The sequence below is a fragment of the Maylandia zebra genome, linkage group LG18 (genome assembly GCF_041146795.1).
Source record: "Maylandia zebra isolate NMK-2024a linkage group LG18, Mzebra_GT3a, whole genome shotgun sequence".
Classification (NCBI taxonomy): domain Eukaryota; kingdom Metazoa; phylum Chordata; class Actinopteri; order Cichliformes; family Cichlidae; genus Maylandia; species Maylandia zebra.
In genome coordinates this window covers 3379401-3400434 of record NC_135184.1, presented here as the reverse complement: position 1 = coordinate 3400434, position 21034 = coordinate 3379401, and the positions used below count along the sequence as shown (strand labels likewise).

Genomic DNA, 21034 nt, shown 5'->3' with positions numbered 1-21034 from the left:
ATAATTGTTTGCTCCCAGACTGCTAGAGAAAGTAAAAAATAACCCTTCAAAGAATCCTGATCTGTGAGATTTACAAAGATGGATGTAGCTACTGTGATGTCATCCACTGGTTTGTGAAGTCCCATTTTAAATCAAGATGAGCGTTTCCACCGTCACCTGGATGTGATGACAGACGGGCACTCCTCAGATAATCCTCCTTTCTGAAACAAAGCATTGCAGCCTGACCCGTGTACTGGCACACCCATAATATCAGCCAGTGTTAGCTATTGGCTGATCTACTGTATTGGCATTTATGGCAGCCAATAACAAAAAGGTAAAGAAGACATGGAGAAACATCCTTCAACCATGTTATAAGTGCTGACATTGCATAGTAGTCCACTAGAGGGCACTCTGCAGTTTCTCTGTTTGGAACGCCGTAAACAACAACGAGCTGAGCTTAATCGATTAAATAACAACCCTCGACAGTTTGCTTCATGTCTGAAAGAAGAAAAGACGTCTGTTGGAATATTAGATTATTATATATCGCCAAATATATTATCTGTACTGCTACATGTTTATAGGACCGGAAGTCTTTTTGTAACCAGTTATCTCCCTCTACTGGTCATTTATAAAAGTGCAAGTTTAAGGCACTTGTGCATTGGCTTCACTTTTAAGTCAGAATACTTTAATAATCCCAAAGGAATTTATGTAAAAGAAAGCTATTAAAACAAGCGAACACTCTAAAGTACTGAGTAAACGAAAAAAGTAATAAGTAAAAAGTAAAGAAGCAGGAGCAGCAGAAACGGGCTGCACGCTGGTTGACGCGTTAACCTTCGAAGTCCATCTTTTATAGTTTGAGGTTGACTCACTTTTGGAGGCGGCCTCAAGTGGCCACCAGAGGAACTTCAGGATTTTGGCACCTCTGTAATGTCGCTTTTCATATTCATAATATTTGCTAAAATTTAATGTAGCTTTATATTACCGTCTCCATTTGTTGTTTTTTATTTTCCTGTCTCCGTTTTTTTAAAAGTATGTTTTCTGTCTTCTTTAAACGAGCGAAGTCCGAGCTGTGCCTGGAGCTGCCCGTTCAGCGCTGGCTTGTAATAATCTGTGGTGTTGCTTTCTGTGACAGAGTGAATTAGGACTGCAAAGCAGAGCCTGTTCGTGTTTATTTTACTGCAGTTTATGTCGGATATCTGCAGGTTCAGCTCCACCAAAAATAGCTCACTAGATAATTTTAAGTGTTTAAAGCAAATATGTTTTCTTCTCCTTATCACAGCAGCCTGGAAGCTCTCCGAATTATTTATGTTTTAATTGGTCTATTGGTAACATGGCAGCATCTGCCTGATGGAAAAGTATTTAAAATTCTTCCTGAGTTTATCCATGAACCCATTAAAATAAAAGTTAAAGTTTTAGTAAAAATGTTTTTGCCTTATTTTTAACGAAGCAGTCAAACTGTATATTTCCCTTGATTATTGGTTAAATACCACGTCGGCTGCATTATGTTAGCTTAGCGGGGCCAGAGCTAAGCATGTTGGAGCAAACAGCCAGTTCAGAGACCAGCGGGGTAGAAACAAGCAGGAGGAAACTATCAGAGCACATGTTACACGTGTGTCTCCTCGACAGATCAATCTGAGGCAGGAGTGTCAATATGTTTCCATTTAAGGCTGTTTGAAACTGATGGTGACTGTTCACATGTTGGAGGTTTCAACAGCTTTCTACAAAAATGTGACGGCTCAGGTGGAGTGTGGGATTTATCCAACGAAGGGAAACAAACCACGTAAATCTGAAACCTGAAATTTGTGTGAAAACCACAGAATTTTATTTACTGTGAGATTCTGACCAGTCTGTGTGTTTGTGAAGCTACTGAGCTCTCAGCCACTCGTGGACCACACAAGCAGTGTCAGCAAAACCCCAAATTTCACTTAGTGGCAGCTGACTAATACATGTTTAAACGACTCATTAAAGAGCTCGACCCAGGCTGTTTATACAGATGTTTCTACAACATCTGCCACTGGCCTTCAAAATAAATGAACACTTTTAGCCACACCAGGTGCAACGAAACAGGCCCTGTTTTAGGATTAAATAATCCTTCTCTCTTCACCTTTTTGTGGCTTTTCCTATGCAAAGCTCCTACGAAATCATAGTTAAAAGGCCCGATACGAACAAAAGATGGAAACCCGACTCTTCCTGTTTACGAAAATGTCAGGCTAATGTTTCCTGTGATGTTCATTTAACCTGCGGGTGTGATGGCAGGGCCCACCGTGCTGGAGGTGTTCAACACTCTGCTCAAACACCTGAGGATGAGCGTGGACTTTGAGCTGGGCGACAGCTCGAGGAGGAACTCCGCCTCCAGCGTTTCGTCCGTCCGCGGTAAAGAGAGCGAGGAGCGGATCGTCCAGAACGCCATCATCCAGACCATCGGTACGAGCTCCTCTATTACTCCAGAGTGTGTTTGTCTTAATGAACATGTGCCTGCATGTGTTAGTAAAAATAACCTTGAATGTCAACGTTTTTTTCATTCACTGAGTTCTGACTCATCTTTTTCTCTCGTGGCGTCGCCGCCAGGCTTCTTCGGTGGAAATCTGCCAGACTACCAGCGAGCTGAAGTCATGATGTTCATCATGGGCAAAGTGCCAGTCTACGGGACGCCCTGCCACGCCTTGGACACAGTCAAGATTGGGTGAGTCACACATTCATTATCCAGAGACCCAGAGGTTCCCTCGTAGAGCTGCAGCCAGTCAGCTCACAGCTCTGAAACGCCGCCGCTAACGCTGCGTGCAGCTAAGACGCCGATTCGGCTGGTCGCTCGTCACAAATGAAGCTGTGCTCACAGGACTGTACTGTCAGGAGACTTCTCTGCAGCTGGATGATGATGATGATGGTGACGATGAGTGGATTTTACTGTCACGGCACATTTAAACTGTCCTGAACTCCATGCTTGTGTCAATGAAACGATATGATTTGATGATATGTTTCGTGCTTTTAAAATCATTTTTGTAATATATTTTATCCTCAGAGACCAAAGGGCAGTCATTGGGTCAAAACATCGCCTCTCAGTACTTTGCCTCTGTTTGTGGTCCTTCAGTAGCTGTGAGGTTTGGGCTGAACCTTTATATTCTGGTTTCATGGAGTTAAAGCTGTGCTGATTTTTAGCTCAGCGCTGTAACGTGTAACACTGGAAGCAGTTTCTAAAGAAGACGCTTGCAATTTTTTTCTCTCTTCATCAAATCTTTCTCCTAATCTGTCCTCACTTCACCTCCTGGACACCCCGCAGTGCACCCGTCCCTGCAGCCAGAATAAAGAAAGAAAAACAAGCTAATCCCTCAGGCGAGAGTGCAAGGGCAGATAATCCCAAATCAGACGAACGCCCTCCTCCTCCTCACAGACGCTCGCTCTCTCTGTTCCTTTTCGGGTAATTTCTCTCTGCAGCTTGTTGATGCTAACAAGGAGGTCTGACAGCGTTTCACTATAAAAGTCAACACTGAAGATGTCCTGCTGCTGCTTACAGCACCTTTACTCTTCTTCCTCGTGGAGTCTTCAGACTGTGAAGAGAACCACAGACTGTCTGGATGTCAGTGCACATTCATTTTGAAGCTTCAGGTTTTGTGTTTTGGCTGTTTGCTATTTTATAGGCAGAGGTGAGCACATCTGGACTGCATGTTGAAGCTGTCAGCTAAAGCTAGCATCGTCAGGTTTTCACTCCATGAAGTCTATTTAAAAACACTGAGTGCATTCTCACTGCCTCTGTGATTTCAGACAGTGAGTAGTACCTCAGAGCCACTTATCAAATACACTTGATTAACTGATCCTCAGCAAGTGTTCTCACTTCTATAAACGTTTGCTGGTCTGAACCAATCGTGTGTTGACAGTGACACTAATAAATACGAAGTAGCAGATAAAATGTATTCATTTCACTTCTCGGGTGTTCTGAACCTCACAGCTTTCTTATTTGTCATACAGTTGCTGTAAACATGTAACATGGCAGCCTGTGGGGACTGACTGCCCTCCGGTCTGCTGTACTGGACACTGTGAGTTTGCGGTCGGTCCTGACGGGGTTTCTTTATCTTTTGTGTAACGCAGGCATCAGGGCACCAAGCGGATCCAGACCATGCTGCTCAGCTCCCTCATCATGGTGAGTCCTCGGTTTGTTCCCTCCGTTCATGAGACAGGAACAAAGACACCGGCATGCAAAACCTGAGCTTCAATAAGGAAAACTAAAATAGTGCACAGTCCCACCTGAAATACCCACGGACGAAAACTCTGGACGTCCTCACAATGAGTCATGTTCTCTAAATGTAAAAGCATCAAAGACGCGTTTCTCCGTCCTAATGACGCGTCTCCAGTTACATGAAAGTCGTATTTGTGTGTTTATTATCGGCCATGTTGGAGCTCTGGCTGTTTAACACTCGAAGTCTGCGTGAAGTCGCTTCCTTCTCCTTCATTATCTGCTTCAGTGAGAGACCCTCATCTCCCCGAGACGAGGAGGCACAGGTGGCGCACACACACACACACACCCTCGTGCCCGCTCTCTCGCCGCTTCATTACGGATGTCTGTCCTCGTCTCCCCTCGTCGCGCCGCCACCTGCTTCTCAGAGCAGCTGGAGGAGGGGTGAAAGGTTGAAGTTTTTATAATGCCATGCGACAGCAGATGGGGCTGAGCATTATGAGGTGTGTGTGTGTGTGTGTGATTTTGCAGCCTGCTGGGAGAAAACCCAGATGTTTTCAGGGTTCGTAGTCGGGGTGAAAGCAGGGACTCACCCAGGACGAAGATCAGGACGCAGCTCGGAGAGGTTGCCAGTCCATCACAGGGCCGACTTATTCAATTAAAGCCATTTAATAACTGCGCTGGTAAATTAGACCACAGTGCACATGTACAAACACCGAGTGAGAGTCTGGACCAGCTGACATGCTCGGTTCACTCTCCCACCTTGTTTGAAGTAGGCGAGTCTGCTTCGTTACAGATTTCAGCATCTCTGAAGCTGAGTGATCATCACAGCCAGGACTCAGCAAAGTTACACTAAAGCTTCTCATTTGCAGCTGCTGCTAACAAACCAAACGGTTCGAATGTTAAAAATTCAGCGAGTTGTGACGGTTTCTACTGCGTATGCATCTCTGATGTGCATGTATTGCGAGGCCCTGCTCTGGCTGATCACATGGGCCACATCACCCGTTACAGTGATCAGTGTGGCGTCTGCATGCGTCTCTGACAGGATACATTTTTTGCTAAAAACAGTGTAGTGTTTGTCATTTTGTGCCTCGACGCGCTCTCACGCAGCAGAGTGAGGCGTGCCGACGTGGAGCGTGATTGTGATAACGATCAGATTTGTCTTCGGCTGTTCACGCTGATCGAAAATGATCACGTCAGAGTCACAAACGGTGGGAAAAGTCAACACTGGCACACGCTCACAAGCTTGTGAACGTAACCTTTAAGCTCTGCCGATCAGCCGTTTCTCCCTCTGGGGTAATTGCTGCACGCCGCCATGAATCTCACCTTGTCTCCTCTTCCTCAGGTCACCTCCGGCTTCAAGTCTAAGTCCATGGCGGCGGCTCTGCCTCCTCCCTTCCTGGACCCGCTCTTCTCCATCTCTCTGATGGAGGACAGCGAGCTGAGGCAGCTGGTGTTCGAGATCCTGCACAACATCCTCGACCGCCACGACAACCGCGCCAAGCTGCGCGGCATCAGGTAGCGCATCGCTCACCGTACTTACACGAGCCCTGCGGTGCTGGCGCCAGGTTTAACGACGCTCTCGTGTCCGGCTCTGTTACAGAATCATTCCTAATGTCTCCGCACTGAAGATTAAGAGAGAGAAGATTTCCAAGCAAGACGTCGCATTCATGAAGAAGGTATCATAATCGCGCTGAGGTCACAGTTTCTCTTTTCTAAAGAAATACTCCTTTAGATTCTCAGTCTTTTACTGCTGACCTCATTTAACCTTAATCATCTCTTGGGGGGGAAATGTGACACACAGAACAGTTGAGAAACACAGAATGATTGAAACAAAATGCAACTTTTAAAGGGGATCTGATGCTGCATAATTTTAGCCGATTTTAGCACTCAGTGCTTTCTTACTACAAGTCTCATTCTCCCATTCACTCACACACACACACACACACACACACACACACACACACACTCACACACACACACACACACACACACAAACGCAAGGACTTTTTCACACCCTCACACTCCAGTGCATCCATGAGAGGAAGTTTGGGATTCAGTGTCTTGCCCGAGGATACTTCAGCATGCCGGGGATTTAACCACCAACCTCCCAGTTGGTAGATGACCTGGTAGATGGCTGTATAGATACAGCCTGTGATTATACAACTGACTTAAATCTGCATTCTTTCTTGTGGCCAGCAGGGGGCAGAGAGTCCGGTTTTTAAAAAGAAGGCAGGTTTTTATAGAAGTTTATGAAAAGAACCAAATTTGCAAATTATAAACATGAAAAAAAATCGTTGTTTTTCTTTTGTACATGTTAACAATGTCAAACAAGAAAAGCCGACAGCACCGTGTGGAGCGATGTGTCTGCTACATGTTTGAGGAGTCACCTGATATACTGGTGGTCATTCTGTGAATAAGAATAATACAGGGGCGCAGCTGCCTCATTCGTCTGCTGGCCAAATATTTGCAATGCCAATCAGAAGGTAGGGGGAGGAGCTAAAGCAGGTTATTTCAGACAGATTATTTTGAACCGGGAATCTTGGAAAGCTGCTCCAGCTGAGCCGTAGTGAAAACATGGAGCTGGAGATGATCCGAATGCAGGTGTTTTTACAAGCGAGGTCTTTGGAGCTCATTGACCTGGGCGGGAAGCCTCGGTCATCATCGGCACGCGGCATTTCCAAAATGAAGCCCTGCGATTTCACTCTTTCACCTGCGAATCACACCTGAGCCGTAACCAGAGGTCGGGGGAACGACCTCCTCTGTAGGCCGGTGTCTAAGGTCATTAACGTGTCTAACTGTAATTAATTAGCTGTAAATAAAAGTTTTTGTCTTCAGCTGTCGAGCTTATAACAAATGCAGGCAGCCGGGCTCTGCTTTTATGTGTTTCATAAATCCCACTCCAGCAGCGGTGGGATATTTTTATCCAGATTTTAATGGGATTAATCATTTCATTTGCGTTTTCAGGGACAATAACTTTTTGATTCATCCGCAGTGGAGCTGCTGTGATAGATGTTCAGAACAGGGCGATTAATTAAGACTTTAATCCGCTGGTTGTTTTTTTTACTGAGAGAGCCATTAAGTTCTGCTTATTAAAATGTCAAAAAATGTCCTTAAAAATCGCCGTCATGCATTTTTAGAGCCCAAGGTCTGTAAATGTCTGTATCCATCTGATAAAAAATGTCAGGTTAATATCGCAGAAGATAAAAATGAATCTTTACAGCTGGAAAAGAGGAAATGTTGATATTTTTTACTTTAAAGAAATTAAATTTGAAGCTAAGCAATAACAGCAGAATTAATAATAATAATAATAATGGATTGGATTTATATAGCGCTTTTCAAGGCACCCAAAGCGCTTTACAATGCCACTATTCATTCATTCACTCTCACATTCATACACTGGTGGAGGCAGCTACGGTTGTAGCCACAGCTGCCCTGGGGCAGACTGACAGAAGCGAGGCTGCCATATCGCGCCATCGGCCCCTCTGGCCAACACCAGTAGGCAAGTAGGGTAAAGTGTCTTGCCCAAGGACACAACGACCAGGACAGAGAGCCCCGGGATCGAACCGGCGACCTTCCGGTTACAGATACGCTTCCCAACCCCCTGAGCCACGGTCGCCCTAATCTCAAACTCCTGTAATATAGTTACTATCCCCCCGCCGTCCTCAGCTTGCCGTCTGTTATTAGGCAAGGCAAGGCAAATTTATTTGTATAGCACAATTCAACAACAAGGTGATTCAAAGTGCTTTACAGAGACATTAGAAACAAAAACAAATAAAAAGCATGATTTAAAATTGATTAAAACAAGCAAACAAACAAACTAACTAAACACACACATTTCACACCTGTTCGCGTGATCTGAACCCTTATCGTAAGGGGAGCTACCAGTCCTTCTGTGGACGAGCTACTTTCTATTTTAAATTCCCCGAATTTAAAATACTCTCTAGACCCAGTCTAGACCCAGCTGGGGAGCTACCCAGAGCTCTAAACCCACTTAACAAACAAACAAACAAACAAAACAGTATATAAAATCAAAACAGATAAAATCAGAAATAGATAAGATCAGTAGTTAGTGTAAGTTTTGAAATTTAAGCTTAAAAGTGTGGATTTGGTGCTTTATTCAAATGCAGCTGAGAACAGGTGAGTCTTCAACCTGGATTTAAATAAACTGAGTGTTTCAGCTGATCTGAGGCTTTCTGGGAGTTTTTTCCAGATATAAGGAGCATAAAAGCTGAATGCAGCTTCTCCGTGTCTGGTTCTGACTCTGGGAACTGATAAAAGACCGGATCCAGATGACCTGAGGGATCTGGAAGGTTCATACTGGGTCAGGAGGTCACTGATGTATTTTGGTCCTAAACCATTCAGAGCTTTATAGACCAGCATCAGAACTTTAAAGTCTATCCTCTGACGGACAGGCAGCCAGTGTAAAGACCTCAGAGCTGGACTGATGTGGTCCACTTTTTTGGTCTTAGTGAGGACTCGAGCAGCAGAGTTCTGAATGAGCTGTAGTTGTCTGACTGATTTTTTAGGTAGACCTGTAAAGATGCTGTTACAGTAATCAAGCCTACTAAAGATGAATGCATGGACTAGTTTTTCCAGGTCCTGTTGAGACATCAGATCTTTTATCCTTGAAATATTCTTGAGGTGATAGTAAGCTGATTTTGTTATTGTCTTAATGTGTTTTTCTAAGTTTAGGTCTGCATCCATCACTACACCCAAATTTCTCGCCTGGTTTGTGGTTTTTAGATGTATAGATTGAAGTTCTCTGGTGACCTGTAATCGTTTTTCTTTGGCGCCAAAGACTATTACCTCAGTTTTGTTTTTGTTTAGTTGGAGAAAATTGTGGCACAACCAGTCATTGATTTCCTCAATGCATTTACCAAGAGCCTGTACAGGGCCTCGGTCTCCTGGTGACATTGTGATATATATTTGTGTGTCATCTGCATAGCTGTGGTAGTTTATTTTGTTGTTCTTTATAATCTGTGCCAGTGGGAGCATGTAAATGTTAAACAGAGGGGGTCCCAAGATGGAACCTTGGGGAACTCCACATGTGATACTTGTCTGCTCAGATGTGAAGTTACCTATTGATACAAAGTATTTCCTGTTTTCTACGTATGTTTTGAACCAGTTTAGTACAGTTCCTGAAAGACCTGCCCAGTTCTCCAGTCATTTGAGTAATATGTTGTGGTCAACTGTATCAAATGCTGCACTGAGATTCAGCAAAACTAGGACTGACATTTTTCCACTGTCTGTGTTCAGACATATGTCATTAAACACTTTTGTCAGAGCGGTTTCAGTGCTGTGGTTCTGTCTAAAACCTGACTGGAAGGCATCGTAGCAGTTATTCTGTTTTAAGAAGTAATTGAGCTGTTGAGAAACTGCTTTTTCAATGATCTTACTTAAAAACGGGAGATTTGAGATCGGCCTGTAGTTGTTCATTTGTGTCTTGTCAAGATTGTCCTTTTTCAGTATAGGTTTGATTACAGCAGTTTTTAGTGGTTCTGGAAACACACCTGATAATAAAGAAAAGTTGACGATCTGTAACAGGTCTGACTCTAAAGTCTTTGAGACCTTTTTGAAAAAACTTGTTGGCAGGACATCTAAACAGCAGGAGGAGGAGTTCAGTTGACCTAAGATGTCCTCCAGGTCTTTGCTGTTAATCGGGTGAAACTGTTTGATGGTGTTTAAGCAGTTTTTCGGTGGACACAGTACATATCCTGGATCTGCTGTTGATGTACCAACTGCTTGTCTAATCTTTTGGATTTTGTCTGTGAAGAATTTGGCAAAGTCATTGCAGGCCATGGTTGAATGAAGTTCAGCTGCCACTGGCACAGGGGGGTTTGTTAGCCTGTCAACTGTAGAAAATAAGACCCGAGCATTATGGCTGTTTTTAGTGATGATGTCAGAGAAGTAGGACCTTCTTGCACTCCTCAGTTGTAAATTATAATTGTGAAGTTTCTCTTTATAGATGTCATAATGAACCTGGAGGTTTGTTTTTCTCCATCAGCGCTCAGCTTTCCTACACCCTCTTTTTTTCATTTTTCACTAGTGTGGAGTTTCTCCATGGAGACTTTTTCCTTCCAGAGATAACCTTCACCTTAATGGGGGCAATAGTATCCATTACATTTAACATTTTTGCATTAAAGCTATTGACGAGCTCATTGACTGAACCTTTGGACAGGTCAGGTGTTAATGGGAAGACCTGGTTAAAGATCTCACTACTGTCTTCAGTTATACACCGTTTTGTGATCACTGCTGTTGATATATTTGTGTGGGCTGAGATTTTACTTTCAAAGAAAACACAGTAATGATCAGACAGGCCCACATCAGACACAGTAACCTTTGAAATGCTCAGGCCCTTGGAGATCAGTAGGTCAAGAGTGTGTCTTCTATTATGTGTGGCCTCTGTTACATGCTGAGTCAGCCCAAAGTTGCCCAGAGTGTTACTCAGGTCTTTAGTCCCTTTGTCCTGAGGGTTGTCCACATGGATGTTAGAATCCCCAACAATAATTACACAGTCAAAATCAACACAGATCACAGACAGCAGTTCACTGAGGTCATTAAAAAAGTCTGTGCAGTATTTGGGAGGCCTGTAAACATTAAGAAACACAACTTTGGATGGGGCCTTCAGCTGTAAAGCCACATATTCAAAAGACTGAAAACTTCCAGGAGATAGCTGCTTACATTGAAATGATTCATTAAATAAGACAGCAACCCCTCCTCCTCTCCTGCTCACCCTGGCCTCACTGATAAAACTGTAGTTAGGGGTCGTCTCGATGAGAACAGCTCCACTGTTACTTTGGTCCAACCAAGTTTCAGTTAAAAACATAAAATCAAGGCTGTGCTCAGTGATTAAATCATTAATTAAAAATGTTTTCCCAGCTAAAGATCTAACGTTTAATAAAGCCAACTTAAGTGTTTTAGAGGCATTACTTGTCCCCTCGTGTTTGGGAGCAGTCTGTGGCATCGTTACATCGTTTGACCCTGTATGCAGGACAATGTTTGTCACAGTTGGATATTCATCTGCAATTTGAAGAATTCTCTCCTTCAGGATGTTGACCATATCGTTAGGAAAGCAGAGGACTTTAGTGTTCTTACCGCACATGCTTTGTACATCCTTTACGGCAGAGTCACCCACAATCAGCGTTTCAGGCCTAGCCTTTAGCTTTCCCCGTGGATTTTCAGGCCTTACTTCGCTACTTTTAGATGGATGGTTGTCCGATATAGATCCAGGGTCCTTTGATAGTGGAGCAAATCTGTTCTGCAGTTTCACATTCAGTTGTTTTGAAGGTTTGTTGTTAACCTTCCTATTTACGGTTGTCCAGTCCTGTTTCCTCTCGTGTACAGGGGTAGAAGAGCTTCTCTGTCTCGTAGGAAGTGAAGGCCAGTCGGTTTCAGAGATTTCAGTTCGCTGTGCCCTGCCTGTGATACGTCCTCCCTCTTCCAGGAGACATGATTTATGTCTTGGTTTTGCACCAAGACAGTCCAAGGGGGGATTATCGCTTGAAGATTTATAATAGTGCACAAAGTCTACTTTCTTGGTCATGTTATCTGTGCTCCTTAGCTGTGTGCTAGCTTGCTCATCGCCATTGTTTTGAGTCAAAGGCAAGGTTGTTTCATTTCCACACAGTCCATTTACCTCCACGTTTACTTCTAAGCGATGAATTTTTGTCTCCAGTGCTGCAATCGTCTGCAGGAGGCTGTGGTAGTCATCTGTGGAGAGGGAAGGCATCTTGTTGCTAGTTAGCCTAGCGGTTAGCACCTTTCTAGGCTATTGAGGCTGCTCGGTGCCCAGACGCTGTAATCAGGCTTCAGCTGTGTCTAGGCCACAGACACACGGAGCGCTGAGGATAAGGTAACTATAAAAATGTTGCTGTTTCTGTTAAGAACACTTTAGTCCTAATGATCTATAAGTGTCCAGAAGCTATCGCAGGTAAGCTCATACGGAAAAAAGGGAAAAAATCGGCATAAAAATCGGTAAAAATCAATAAAAGAAGAAAAGCATTTAGAGAGCAAAGAGATGAAGCGTCCACACTCACAAAGGGGGAGGAGTACTAAACTCAATTTACCTGATGGTCCAGAGTCAGCGTCTCCTGCTGACTGTGTGGGTGACGCAGCCTGAGTCATGTGACTCTGTTGTCATCCACATCAGTGAGTCTGCACTGGAGAACATGGACCATCATTAAAGTGAACCCACATGCTGCAGTTTACATTTACCCCACACTGCCACTAAAACTCCCCACATATCGTTTAATCCGCCACTGAAAATAGTCCCCGACACCTCCGCTGTTTCCTTATGTTAAACATGTTAAAGGTACTTTTTTTAAACAGCTCTCATATTTCTGTCCTCCTCTTTGTTTCTGTCTTTGCTTCTGGTTCTGCGTCGTCCCTGAAGCACGGCCAGCAGCTCTACCGTCACATCTATCTGGGCTGCAAAGAGGAAGATAACGTCCACAAAAACTTTGAGCTGCTCTTCACCACCCTCGCCATTCTGACCATCGAGCTGGCCAATGAGGAAGTGGTCATCGACCTCATTCGACTCGCCATCGCGCTGCAGGTAAAACCGATGAATTCACATCTGAAGTTTCTGTTTTTAGTCAAAGCGAAGACAAAAAGCAGTTTCCTCTGTTTGGTTGTGTTTGGAAGCTCAGTCAGAATAATCTCATCATAAGTAGATTTTCTGGCTCTTTCTGTCACATTTACAGTTTCAATTAAACTTTACATCCATAATTCCCAGAGTTAAGTATCTGAAATCTAAAAATAGTCTGCACCCATCTGTAAACTCTCGATTTCAACACACTCAGGAGAAAGGTGAGGGATTTTCTTCTGTTTCTGATTTGTTCTGATCTCGTGTCGCAGCCTCACTGAGCTCGATTCCTCATTAACAGCTTCCATGACTGTGGCTGTATCTCACCTCTCTCCACACAGATGTGAAGATCTGTGATATTTCTCAGATCAGAGATTACATATAGTCAGAAGGTTTTTTCCATCTGTAGCACTTTATATTCAGGACGTCTGTGTCTCTGTGCAGAGATCAGAACAGGACAGAGAGGTTGCAAAGCGGCTTGCAGCCAACGAGCTGAGGCTAAAATAAGTTTTAAAAAAGTGCATCTGAACATCTGATTTGTCATAAGGATGTGTCAAAGCGTGTCAGATGGGAATTTTAATCTAAATAATGTTTGTTTAACACTTTTCATTTATTTTTACCGTCTCTGCATCACCACAGACACCCAAAGAACCACGTGACAGCAGAGATATGGTGGTCAGAGTTTTTAAGATCAGATCTGACTGATGACATGTACTTTATGTTCTGGTGACCACTGAAATGAGTTAAGATGCCTGCAGTGATGGTGTGTGTTCGTAGAAGGCAGTAACAGAGTGACACAGTCCCCAAACATTCACTCAGATATAATGTAAAAACGTAGCTTATTATAACTTGAATACTGTAAAATTAGACGAGTCATGAGTGTGCAGTGTTTCCAGGTCACCGGTATCAGGTGATAGTGGAAACGTTTTATCGGCGAGGAGATCAAGTCGTCTGTTGAAGCTGTGGTGCTGTCAGTGCCGAGGTGTGGAGTAAACATCCTCAGTTACATCCCTGTTTGGAGGGTTTGTGTTTAACCTCGTGTTTAACCAGCTCTTCACGCTCCACATTATGGTGCTTCAGTCTAAAGCACCCTCGATGTGATTATGCTATATTTTTGGTGTCAGGTGTCATATTTAAGTGGCTGATGAGTAGCTGTGCTGTCATTTGCCTTTATGTCATTAGACCGTGAGAACCCACGCAGCTCCAATAAAACCTCCTGGAAGTGCAAGAGAGGTGCGAAGGAAATGTGCACGCTCGCACCAACACACATAAAAGACACGCACATGCACACACACACGTGCAGCTTCATTTTGTTTGTGCATCACGCTGAGATCTTATCGTTTCCAAATGTCACAGCACTGTAGACATGATGTTTGTGCACGCACACACACTCTGAGTGCTGTGTTTACCTTCGTTTAATTCAGGGAACGTTTGAGACATAGAAGTATTAAAAAAAGACTGTTTAGTTTCTTTCTCATGCAGTTTCAGACAGGAAGTGCTTCATAGCACAAATTCATGGGGATGCATTTCTGTCACGTTTCCCTTCAGTCTGGTTTCTGTCACGTGTCCGTTTCACAGTCGCCTTGAGAAAAGTTGGCGAGTGTTTACAGACAAGTCGGCATTTTTCATGCAATTTACTGGCCACCACTGCAATCTGCTAGTAACCAAACCAGTCCCAAGGTTTCCAGTGCAGCATCCTATACCAGTCTGTAACCATTCTACACTCATGACCAGCTCCTGCAATCACTCGCCAGACAATTTTAGTGCTAAAGTGTTTGCGTTTAATTTAAAGGCCACTGGGGGGCGATACTGGCGGTTGGAAAAAGACTCCAGTCTTCTAGACATCGATGGTAAAACGTTCCTCCAGCCTGACCTCTGTAAACACTTTGAGTTTATGGTTTCAAGCCAACGACTGCGGCTTCAGTCAAATCTGATCGTCACATCTTGAGTTTCAAGATCGAGCACTTAACCCGGTCTTGTGTCAATTTTCAGAGAATCTGATGTAAAATAGTTTATGAGTATACTGAACCAAAGCAACCACACATCTGCGCTGGTCCTCTTAGCTCGAGTGAAGCCAGATATTTGTTTCCAGCTTCTCCACTTAGATAGTATTTTGCTTTTTATTGGCATTATTACTGTAATATTCTTTGGTAGATTTGGTTGAAGCTAAAACAAAGTCGCACTCAGTGCGTCACAGACATGTGGCACAGTGTATTTAGTCTGCCTTGTTTGCTGTGTCACCTCAGGGTCGTTACCTTGACAACAACCTTTTTACTGACGGTGTGTGAAAATAGAAGATACGTGTTCGTGTGACCTTAGAGAAACGCTGCTGCATGCTATAACCCTGCACACAGATTAAAGGGGAAGTAAACCTCAACTCCTGTGAGGGTGTACCGAGTGTATGCGGGGAGTTCTGATGCTTCCACGACCAGAAACGGAAGCCGAGCTGCTGGTTTGTCCTCGCTAACACAGTTTTTGCAACTGGTTTGTGCAGGAAATGGCTCTTAACAACGAAGAGAACCTGCCCATGTTTATCCGCTGCGGCATCATGGCGTTGGTGGCCGCGTACCTCAACTTCCTGAGTCAGATGATTGCCAACCCGCCCTTCTGCCAGCACGTCAGCAAGGTGACTCCTCCCTGACCTTACTGAGGATCAGAGCAGCTGGCTCTCATTCCCACTTTTTGTTTTTACTGCCATTTGTTGCAGAAAATACAAAAATATGATTTATTCAGTATGCTGATGATGCACCGCCGTTTTCTGCCTGTTAGCTGTTTCTTCTTGTTTACGTCTTTCTTATTTGTAAATAGTGTAACATCATATAATCAGCTGTTCTCTGTGCAGGTTATTGAGTTGAGGAACATGGATGCTCCTTACCTCCTCCCAGAGCACATCTTCAGAGACAAGTGTCCGTAAGTGCAGATTACAGCCTGAATTTGTTTCATGAGAAATAATCCAATGGCTCGGGTTAGAAAAAGGCTGTGAAGCCTCATTATTTTCTAATAAACAGAGCAGTAATGAGTGTGGCAGCTGAAGCTTAAAAAGTTTGAAAGTTTACGAGAAACAAACTCAGGAGTGAAGGAACCGTGCTGCTTCACTTTTCAAGGTTGCAGATAAATTCACATATTCAACTTCTGGGATCAATAACTCATAAAAAAATATTATTAGAACAACAGCAGCATGTCTTTGCATCGACAGATGTAAGACTGACAAACAGCTACTCGCTTCAGTTCAGTTTTATTTATACAGCACCAAATCACAACAGCAGTCACCTCGACGCTACCAGCTGCTTTTCATTTAAGCGATTTGTGCTCCGACTGGGACAAACCGAGTTTGTCTCTGTGCAGCCAGCTGTGAGATGCATGTGCAGGGACCCCGATATGAACTTGTACAGAGTTGAATTACAGATGAGAGCAAATGTGACCTTTTTGCAGCGTCGCTCTGAGAAGTAAAGCCGTGCTGTGCGTTGACTAAAAACACGCTTTCTTCTGAGGTTTTTCCTCAGGAAGTTTATTTTTGTGTCTTGCGTCTTTTCTTCCAGGCTTCCTGAATCTTTGGACAAAGAGGACAGCCAGCTGTACTTCCAGACGGCCGACATGGCCGAGTGTTTGGCCGGGCCGGGGTACAACGCCGAGCGCCTCTCCATCCCCTACGTTCCTCAGGTCACAGGTACGACAGTCCAGCCTCCGTTAGGACGGGGAACTTCATGTTTCTATTTCTTCTTATCTAAGAAAACTGCTGCTCTGATAACTTTTTTTTTTCTTCCCTCATTGGTTGATTCATACCTTTTTAATCTCATACCTGTTGAGCAGCCTTTTGTCCTATTTCATGGTTTCTCAGATACCAGAGACGCTTTCTGAGAAAATGTGCCTGAACTGATTCTCGGAGCATCTAAAATATTTCCTTTTGATGGAAAAGTGTAGCTGTAAAAATCCACCGAATTAGACGATGGTCACATTGTGCTGTTATCTCTTAAAGAGGAAATATGATAAAAGTGATACAAGTAACAAGTTAGAAGGAAAGTCAAGAGTTGAAAAGGTTGTAAAAAGTCAGATTAAAGGATTTAAGGCGCTCGCTGTCTGCTGCTGCGCTGTGTGCTGTATGTTTTATTTCCCTGCTTTTCATACTCACCGTGCCCTCAGAACTGTTTGAAGCTTTGTCGGATTAAGAGCTTAAGGAGTGTTCAGTGAAGAGAAAATAAAGTTTCACCAACTCTGTGTGCGATCAGCTTTATTAGTCCGACGGCTGTCGCCGTCTCCGTAATTTAAAGGTTTGTTTCAGCTCAGAACAACGTGAACCTCTGCAGGAGTTCACACACACAACTTTCTTTAAAAGCACTTCTTCAAAATGTTGCTTGACTTCAACCTTGAAGTCTGCCCACGTCCAAAAAAGGCTCAGGAATAGTTCGTACTTCACGTGCTCTTCCTTTGACCTCGTGTAGATAGAACGAGCGGGAGGAGAAAACTGATAATTGTCTAACAAGCTTTTGTTTTCTTCCCTCTGTCATGCTTTCATGTCCCTTCAGTTCTTTACACAGTAGGAAAAATCCTCCACAGGTGCAAGCAGACGTCCAGAGGTAACCAAGGCAACCCTGTGCAGGCGTGTAGAGATGTGTTGTCACCTGGTGTAGCTGGGTTTAGATCAGCTGACACATTATTTGTGCAAAACCAAAGGCTTCACTTTGCAAAGTTGGGTGAATGGAAACTCGTCACGCTTCAGACGAGGAGGCGCAACAATGAAGTTCTTCCTTTGAATCGGTCCGATTCTCAGAAGTTCATCTTCTATGGTCGTCCCACGTTTCCCACTCATCTGTCTTCTTTGATCTTATTGGTCTTTGGCCTTTGAAATGGCGACTCCGACCATGGGGACCAGGTCTGCGAGCACTCGGTGGTGCATGAAGACGACGATAAAACTACAGTAAGACAAAGTCTGCCATCAGTCTATAACTGAAAAGGCTCTTTCACAAGAACTGTTGCTGTCTCCAAACACCAAAATTACTTGCAATCAGCAATCAAAAAAGTTCAGTGTAATCAATGCAAACCCCAGTTTTTGATTGCACACCGCTTTCAGTGTTTGACGGCTTCTTTCTGACCTTGAAGTCTCCGAGTTGAGCTGTCAGTGTAAGCAGGTCTCCACACTCGCTGTGGACCCCGAGATCCACGTCATTCACGCACACTTCTCAAAATCTCAGGATTGGATCACTTTGTTAGTACAAAAGTCAGATCCAGTGAAAACTCTCGCAGGTCTGATGCAGCCTCCTCCTGTTAGCTTCTTCTGCACTGCTGACTCACCCGGTGGACTCGGCAGAGAAGGAGAGCGAGGCTGCTGCTGTGGAGAGGAGCAGTGTGGACACATTTCTACTGTGTCGCTAAAGCGGCTCGAAAACAGGCTGAAGTAAAGCAGCAAAATGCTGCGTTGGCAACAGTAAGCTTGATAACGGCTGCTCTGGGCAAGAGGTCAGACGGGGTGAGGTGGCTTTAGATCCGCACGGTGACAATTTCATTAAGGCGCAATTTACTTATCAACCCCAGAAGCACAAGTGATAACAGCATCGGTATAAAAGCAGCGTCTGAAAGGCCCCCCAGGAGGAGAGGGAGGGATCAGCTCGCACAGAGTGTCCTTTCATGGCGCGAGGAGCCGCGGATCAGCACCTGGTGCTGACGTGATGTCACAGCGCCGAGCGGCGTCTGCGCGCTGACGAGTTTACCCGACATACAAAGTGAAGCCTCGAACTTGTGTTTAAAAAACATACAAGAAAAAGAAATATCTTTATAAGTTGGGGGTTAAATTTAAATTTGAAAAGAATTTCAGAGATTTTCTTCATGATCTTTAGTTTTCTTTAGTCTCAGACTGTTTTATTTATTTATTTTAATTTGTTTAATTATTTTAGAAGATTTTTTGTCAGCTTTTTTTTTTAATTTCAAAGATTTTTTTTTTTTTAGTTTTTTCCCTAATTTGTAAAATCTCAGAATATTTCTTCTTCTTTTTTTATCATTAAAATTTTCCCTGAAGTTCACAGTTTTTCCGCAGGATCTTTTTTTTTTGAGTTAATAATAATAATAGCACACCCTTACATTTTTAAATACTGCGAGTATGAAAGGACCCGGGGTTTTGAGCTGTGACAGTGAAGCATCAGAGTCTGCAGGAGCTCTCGCTCTGCTCGCTCTGCTGCTGCTGTCGTCTCAGCTGAACGTGTAGAAGAACAAATATCAGGGTCTCAAACTCAAATGAGCTGTGGGCCGCCGCTGGCACCGTCATCTCATGTGACCACTTTACTGTTCATGCAGTGCAAAAAACAACAAGCAAACAAGAAAACACCCACAAATATTTCCAAAAATGTAGCGTTGTGTTTGTTTTTTAAAATGTCTCACTCTTAACTGAAGCCTTTCATTGAACTACCAAACAAACACAAGCTGCAGACAAACACGTGTGCCCGTGTGGCCCCCGGGCCGCGAGTTTGAGACCCGTGGTGTGAACAGTTTAAGTGTTTTTCACACTGAGCAGAGACCAAACCTTGAATTCATGACAGCATTTTGACGCCTGCAGAGAAACTCGCCCTGACCTTTTAAACTGCTGAGCAGCTGTAGATGCGTCGTTGAGGTGCTTCGTTGTTTCAGAGCTCGATGTTGTGTAGCTGTAGATTTTCCCACCATGTGATTTGGTAACTCTGTGAAATGTTTTGCCTGCATTGCTCGTGGACCTGTTGCGGTGAGTACACGTGCTGCCACGTCTGTGTAGAGCAGTTTACCCGTAGTGCACTTAGATTGTTTACATGTGTGGAGCTTCTGTCTGCAGTGTTAACAGAAAACAAACTTTTCATGTAGGGTGTTATTAATGACATGAAGAAGTTAATCATCATGAAGCAGTTAGAGCTCAGAGAGGAGAGTGGGTGGGTTCAAACTCCTAATAAGGACAAACCAGTGCAGACCTGTTGGACTCCACCAGGCAGCCTGGTTTTATGGACCAGAACCAGCTTCGTCCAAGCTGTGCAAGGTTTCCAGCTCAGTTTGGTGGCCTCAGGATCGCCAGGTGGAGCAGTTTGCAGCTGAGGGTGAAGCTGTGGGTGGATGGGCTTTGTCTTAGAGATGGAGGTCGATCATTCAGAGGGGTCTTGGCCTCCACATTGAAGGGAGGCGGTTCAAGCATGTGACTAGGACGCCTCCCAGGTGAGCTGTTTCAGGCATGTCTAACTGAGAGGAGGCCCCGAGGCCAGACCCAGGACAGGACTCCTGAGAGACTGTGCCTCTTGGCTGGCTTGGGAACACCTTCGGGGAGGATCTGGACCAGATGGATGGAAGAGAATGAGGGACGGATGCTGCACAAGTTTGCAGGTTGATCCTCGATCATGAATCACAGCATCTCTTTAATTCCGGCTGCGCTTCAGTAAGATTAAATTCATTCAGACTGTAAATGTGGTGAGTGGGACCTTAAATCAGTGCATGAGGCCTTTAAGAGGGAATCTGATCTCTTGAAGTCCGGCAGGACCGGGCTGCATTCAGGCTCAGGTGGTCAAAGTTTTTGGAGACCGTGGCTTCCTGTCACGTCGGCTCAGTTCTATGTGTTTCATCACCGTGTGAACAAAATCTTAAAGCTCCAGCGGATCAGCCGCGATCAGATCGTTTTCCTCATTAACGCCCGCAGGACGGCTGCTGAGTCAGGCCTCTGCAAAGTTCACAGCAGAGGTCGTCGTGCGATTGTAAAGAGCTGCTTTCTGTCGCTTTTCACGCCTCGGCTGATCCGCTACCTTTCTGACCTTATCAGATGACCTCACAGCTCAGACAGTAGCTGCCCTTCTGTGGTCCTTATTTTCCCCTCTGCTGGCGATGAATACACAAGTGCTCGAGGTGCGTTTGTCCCCCGGGGACGAGTTTATCCCCGCGGGATCAGGCGGATTTGTTCCTCGTTGTATTGAAGTGGAGAAAAAAGATGGAGTTTGGTGTGCGGGAGCAGAGATGTCACCGCTGTTGTCAAGGACGCGCAGATTACAGGAGCTACCTGGGTTTCAGTAATATGACAGCTTCAGTAAGCACAGTTTGATTATTCTGAAATCGTTCTGCTGGAAAGAAACAACTTTTACTTTTACGTGACACTAAAGTTAGAAATGTTTGTGGCTTTTTAAAGCATTATGTGGTGTGAATCTGTCATCCTGAAGGTGAAGAACGTCTGTCCAGGAGGCCGAGTTTCGTGGACACCGTCTCCCTCCAAGTGGACATCATTTCCAACAGCCTTCCAGAAAAGGTCTGAGTAATCTTCTTTAAAGCAGCGTGTGGTCCTGGAGGGAAACATGAGGTCACGTTTGTGT

The 21034-nt window shown here is 44.3% G+C and overlaps 1 protein-coding gene across 6 annotated transcripts in view; it reads left to right on the top strand.

Moving 5' to 3' along the window:
- efr3a (EFR3 homolog A (S. cerevisiae)) overlaps positions 1–21034 on the top strand; it is a 113379-nt gene that overhangs the window by 84322 nt on the left and 8023 nt on the right. For 4 of the 6 annotated variants that reach the window (XM_076876938.1, XM_076876939.1, XM_076876937.1 and 1 more), the window contains 11 exons: positions 2236–2403; positions 2548–2662; positions 4063–4114; positions 5493–5665; positions 5751–5826; positions 12543–12704; positions 15229–15360; positions 15577–15644; positions 16274–16401; positions 17258–17308; positions 20885–20970. In XM_076876938.1, coding sequence (XP_076733053.1) covers positions 2236–2403; positions 2548–2662; positions 4063–4114; positions 5493–5665; positions 5751–5826; positions 12543–12704; positions 15229–15360; positions 15577–15644; positions 16274–16401; positions 17258–17308; positions 20885–20970 — 1211 coding nt within the window. The remainder of the gene's footprint in view (positions 1–2235; positions 2404–2547; positions 2663–4062; positions 4115–5492; positions 5666–5750; positions 5827–12542; positions 12705–15228; positions 15361–15576; positions 15645–16273; positions 16402–17257; positions 17309–20884; positions 20971–21034) is intronic. The other 2 variants (XM_076876940.1, XM_004569460.6) reach the window with 1 other exon arrangement.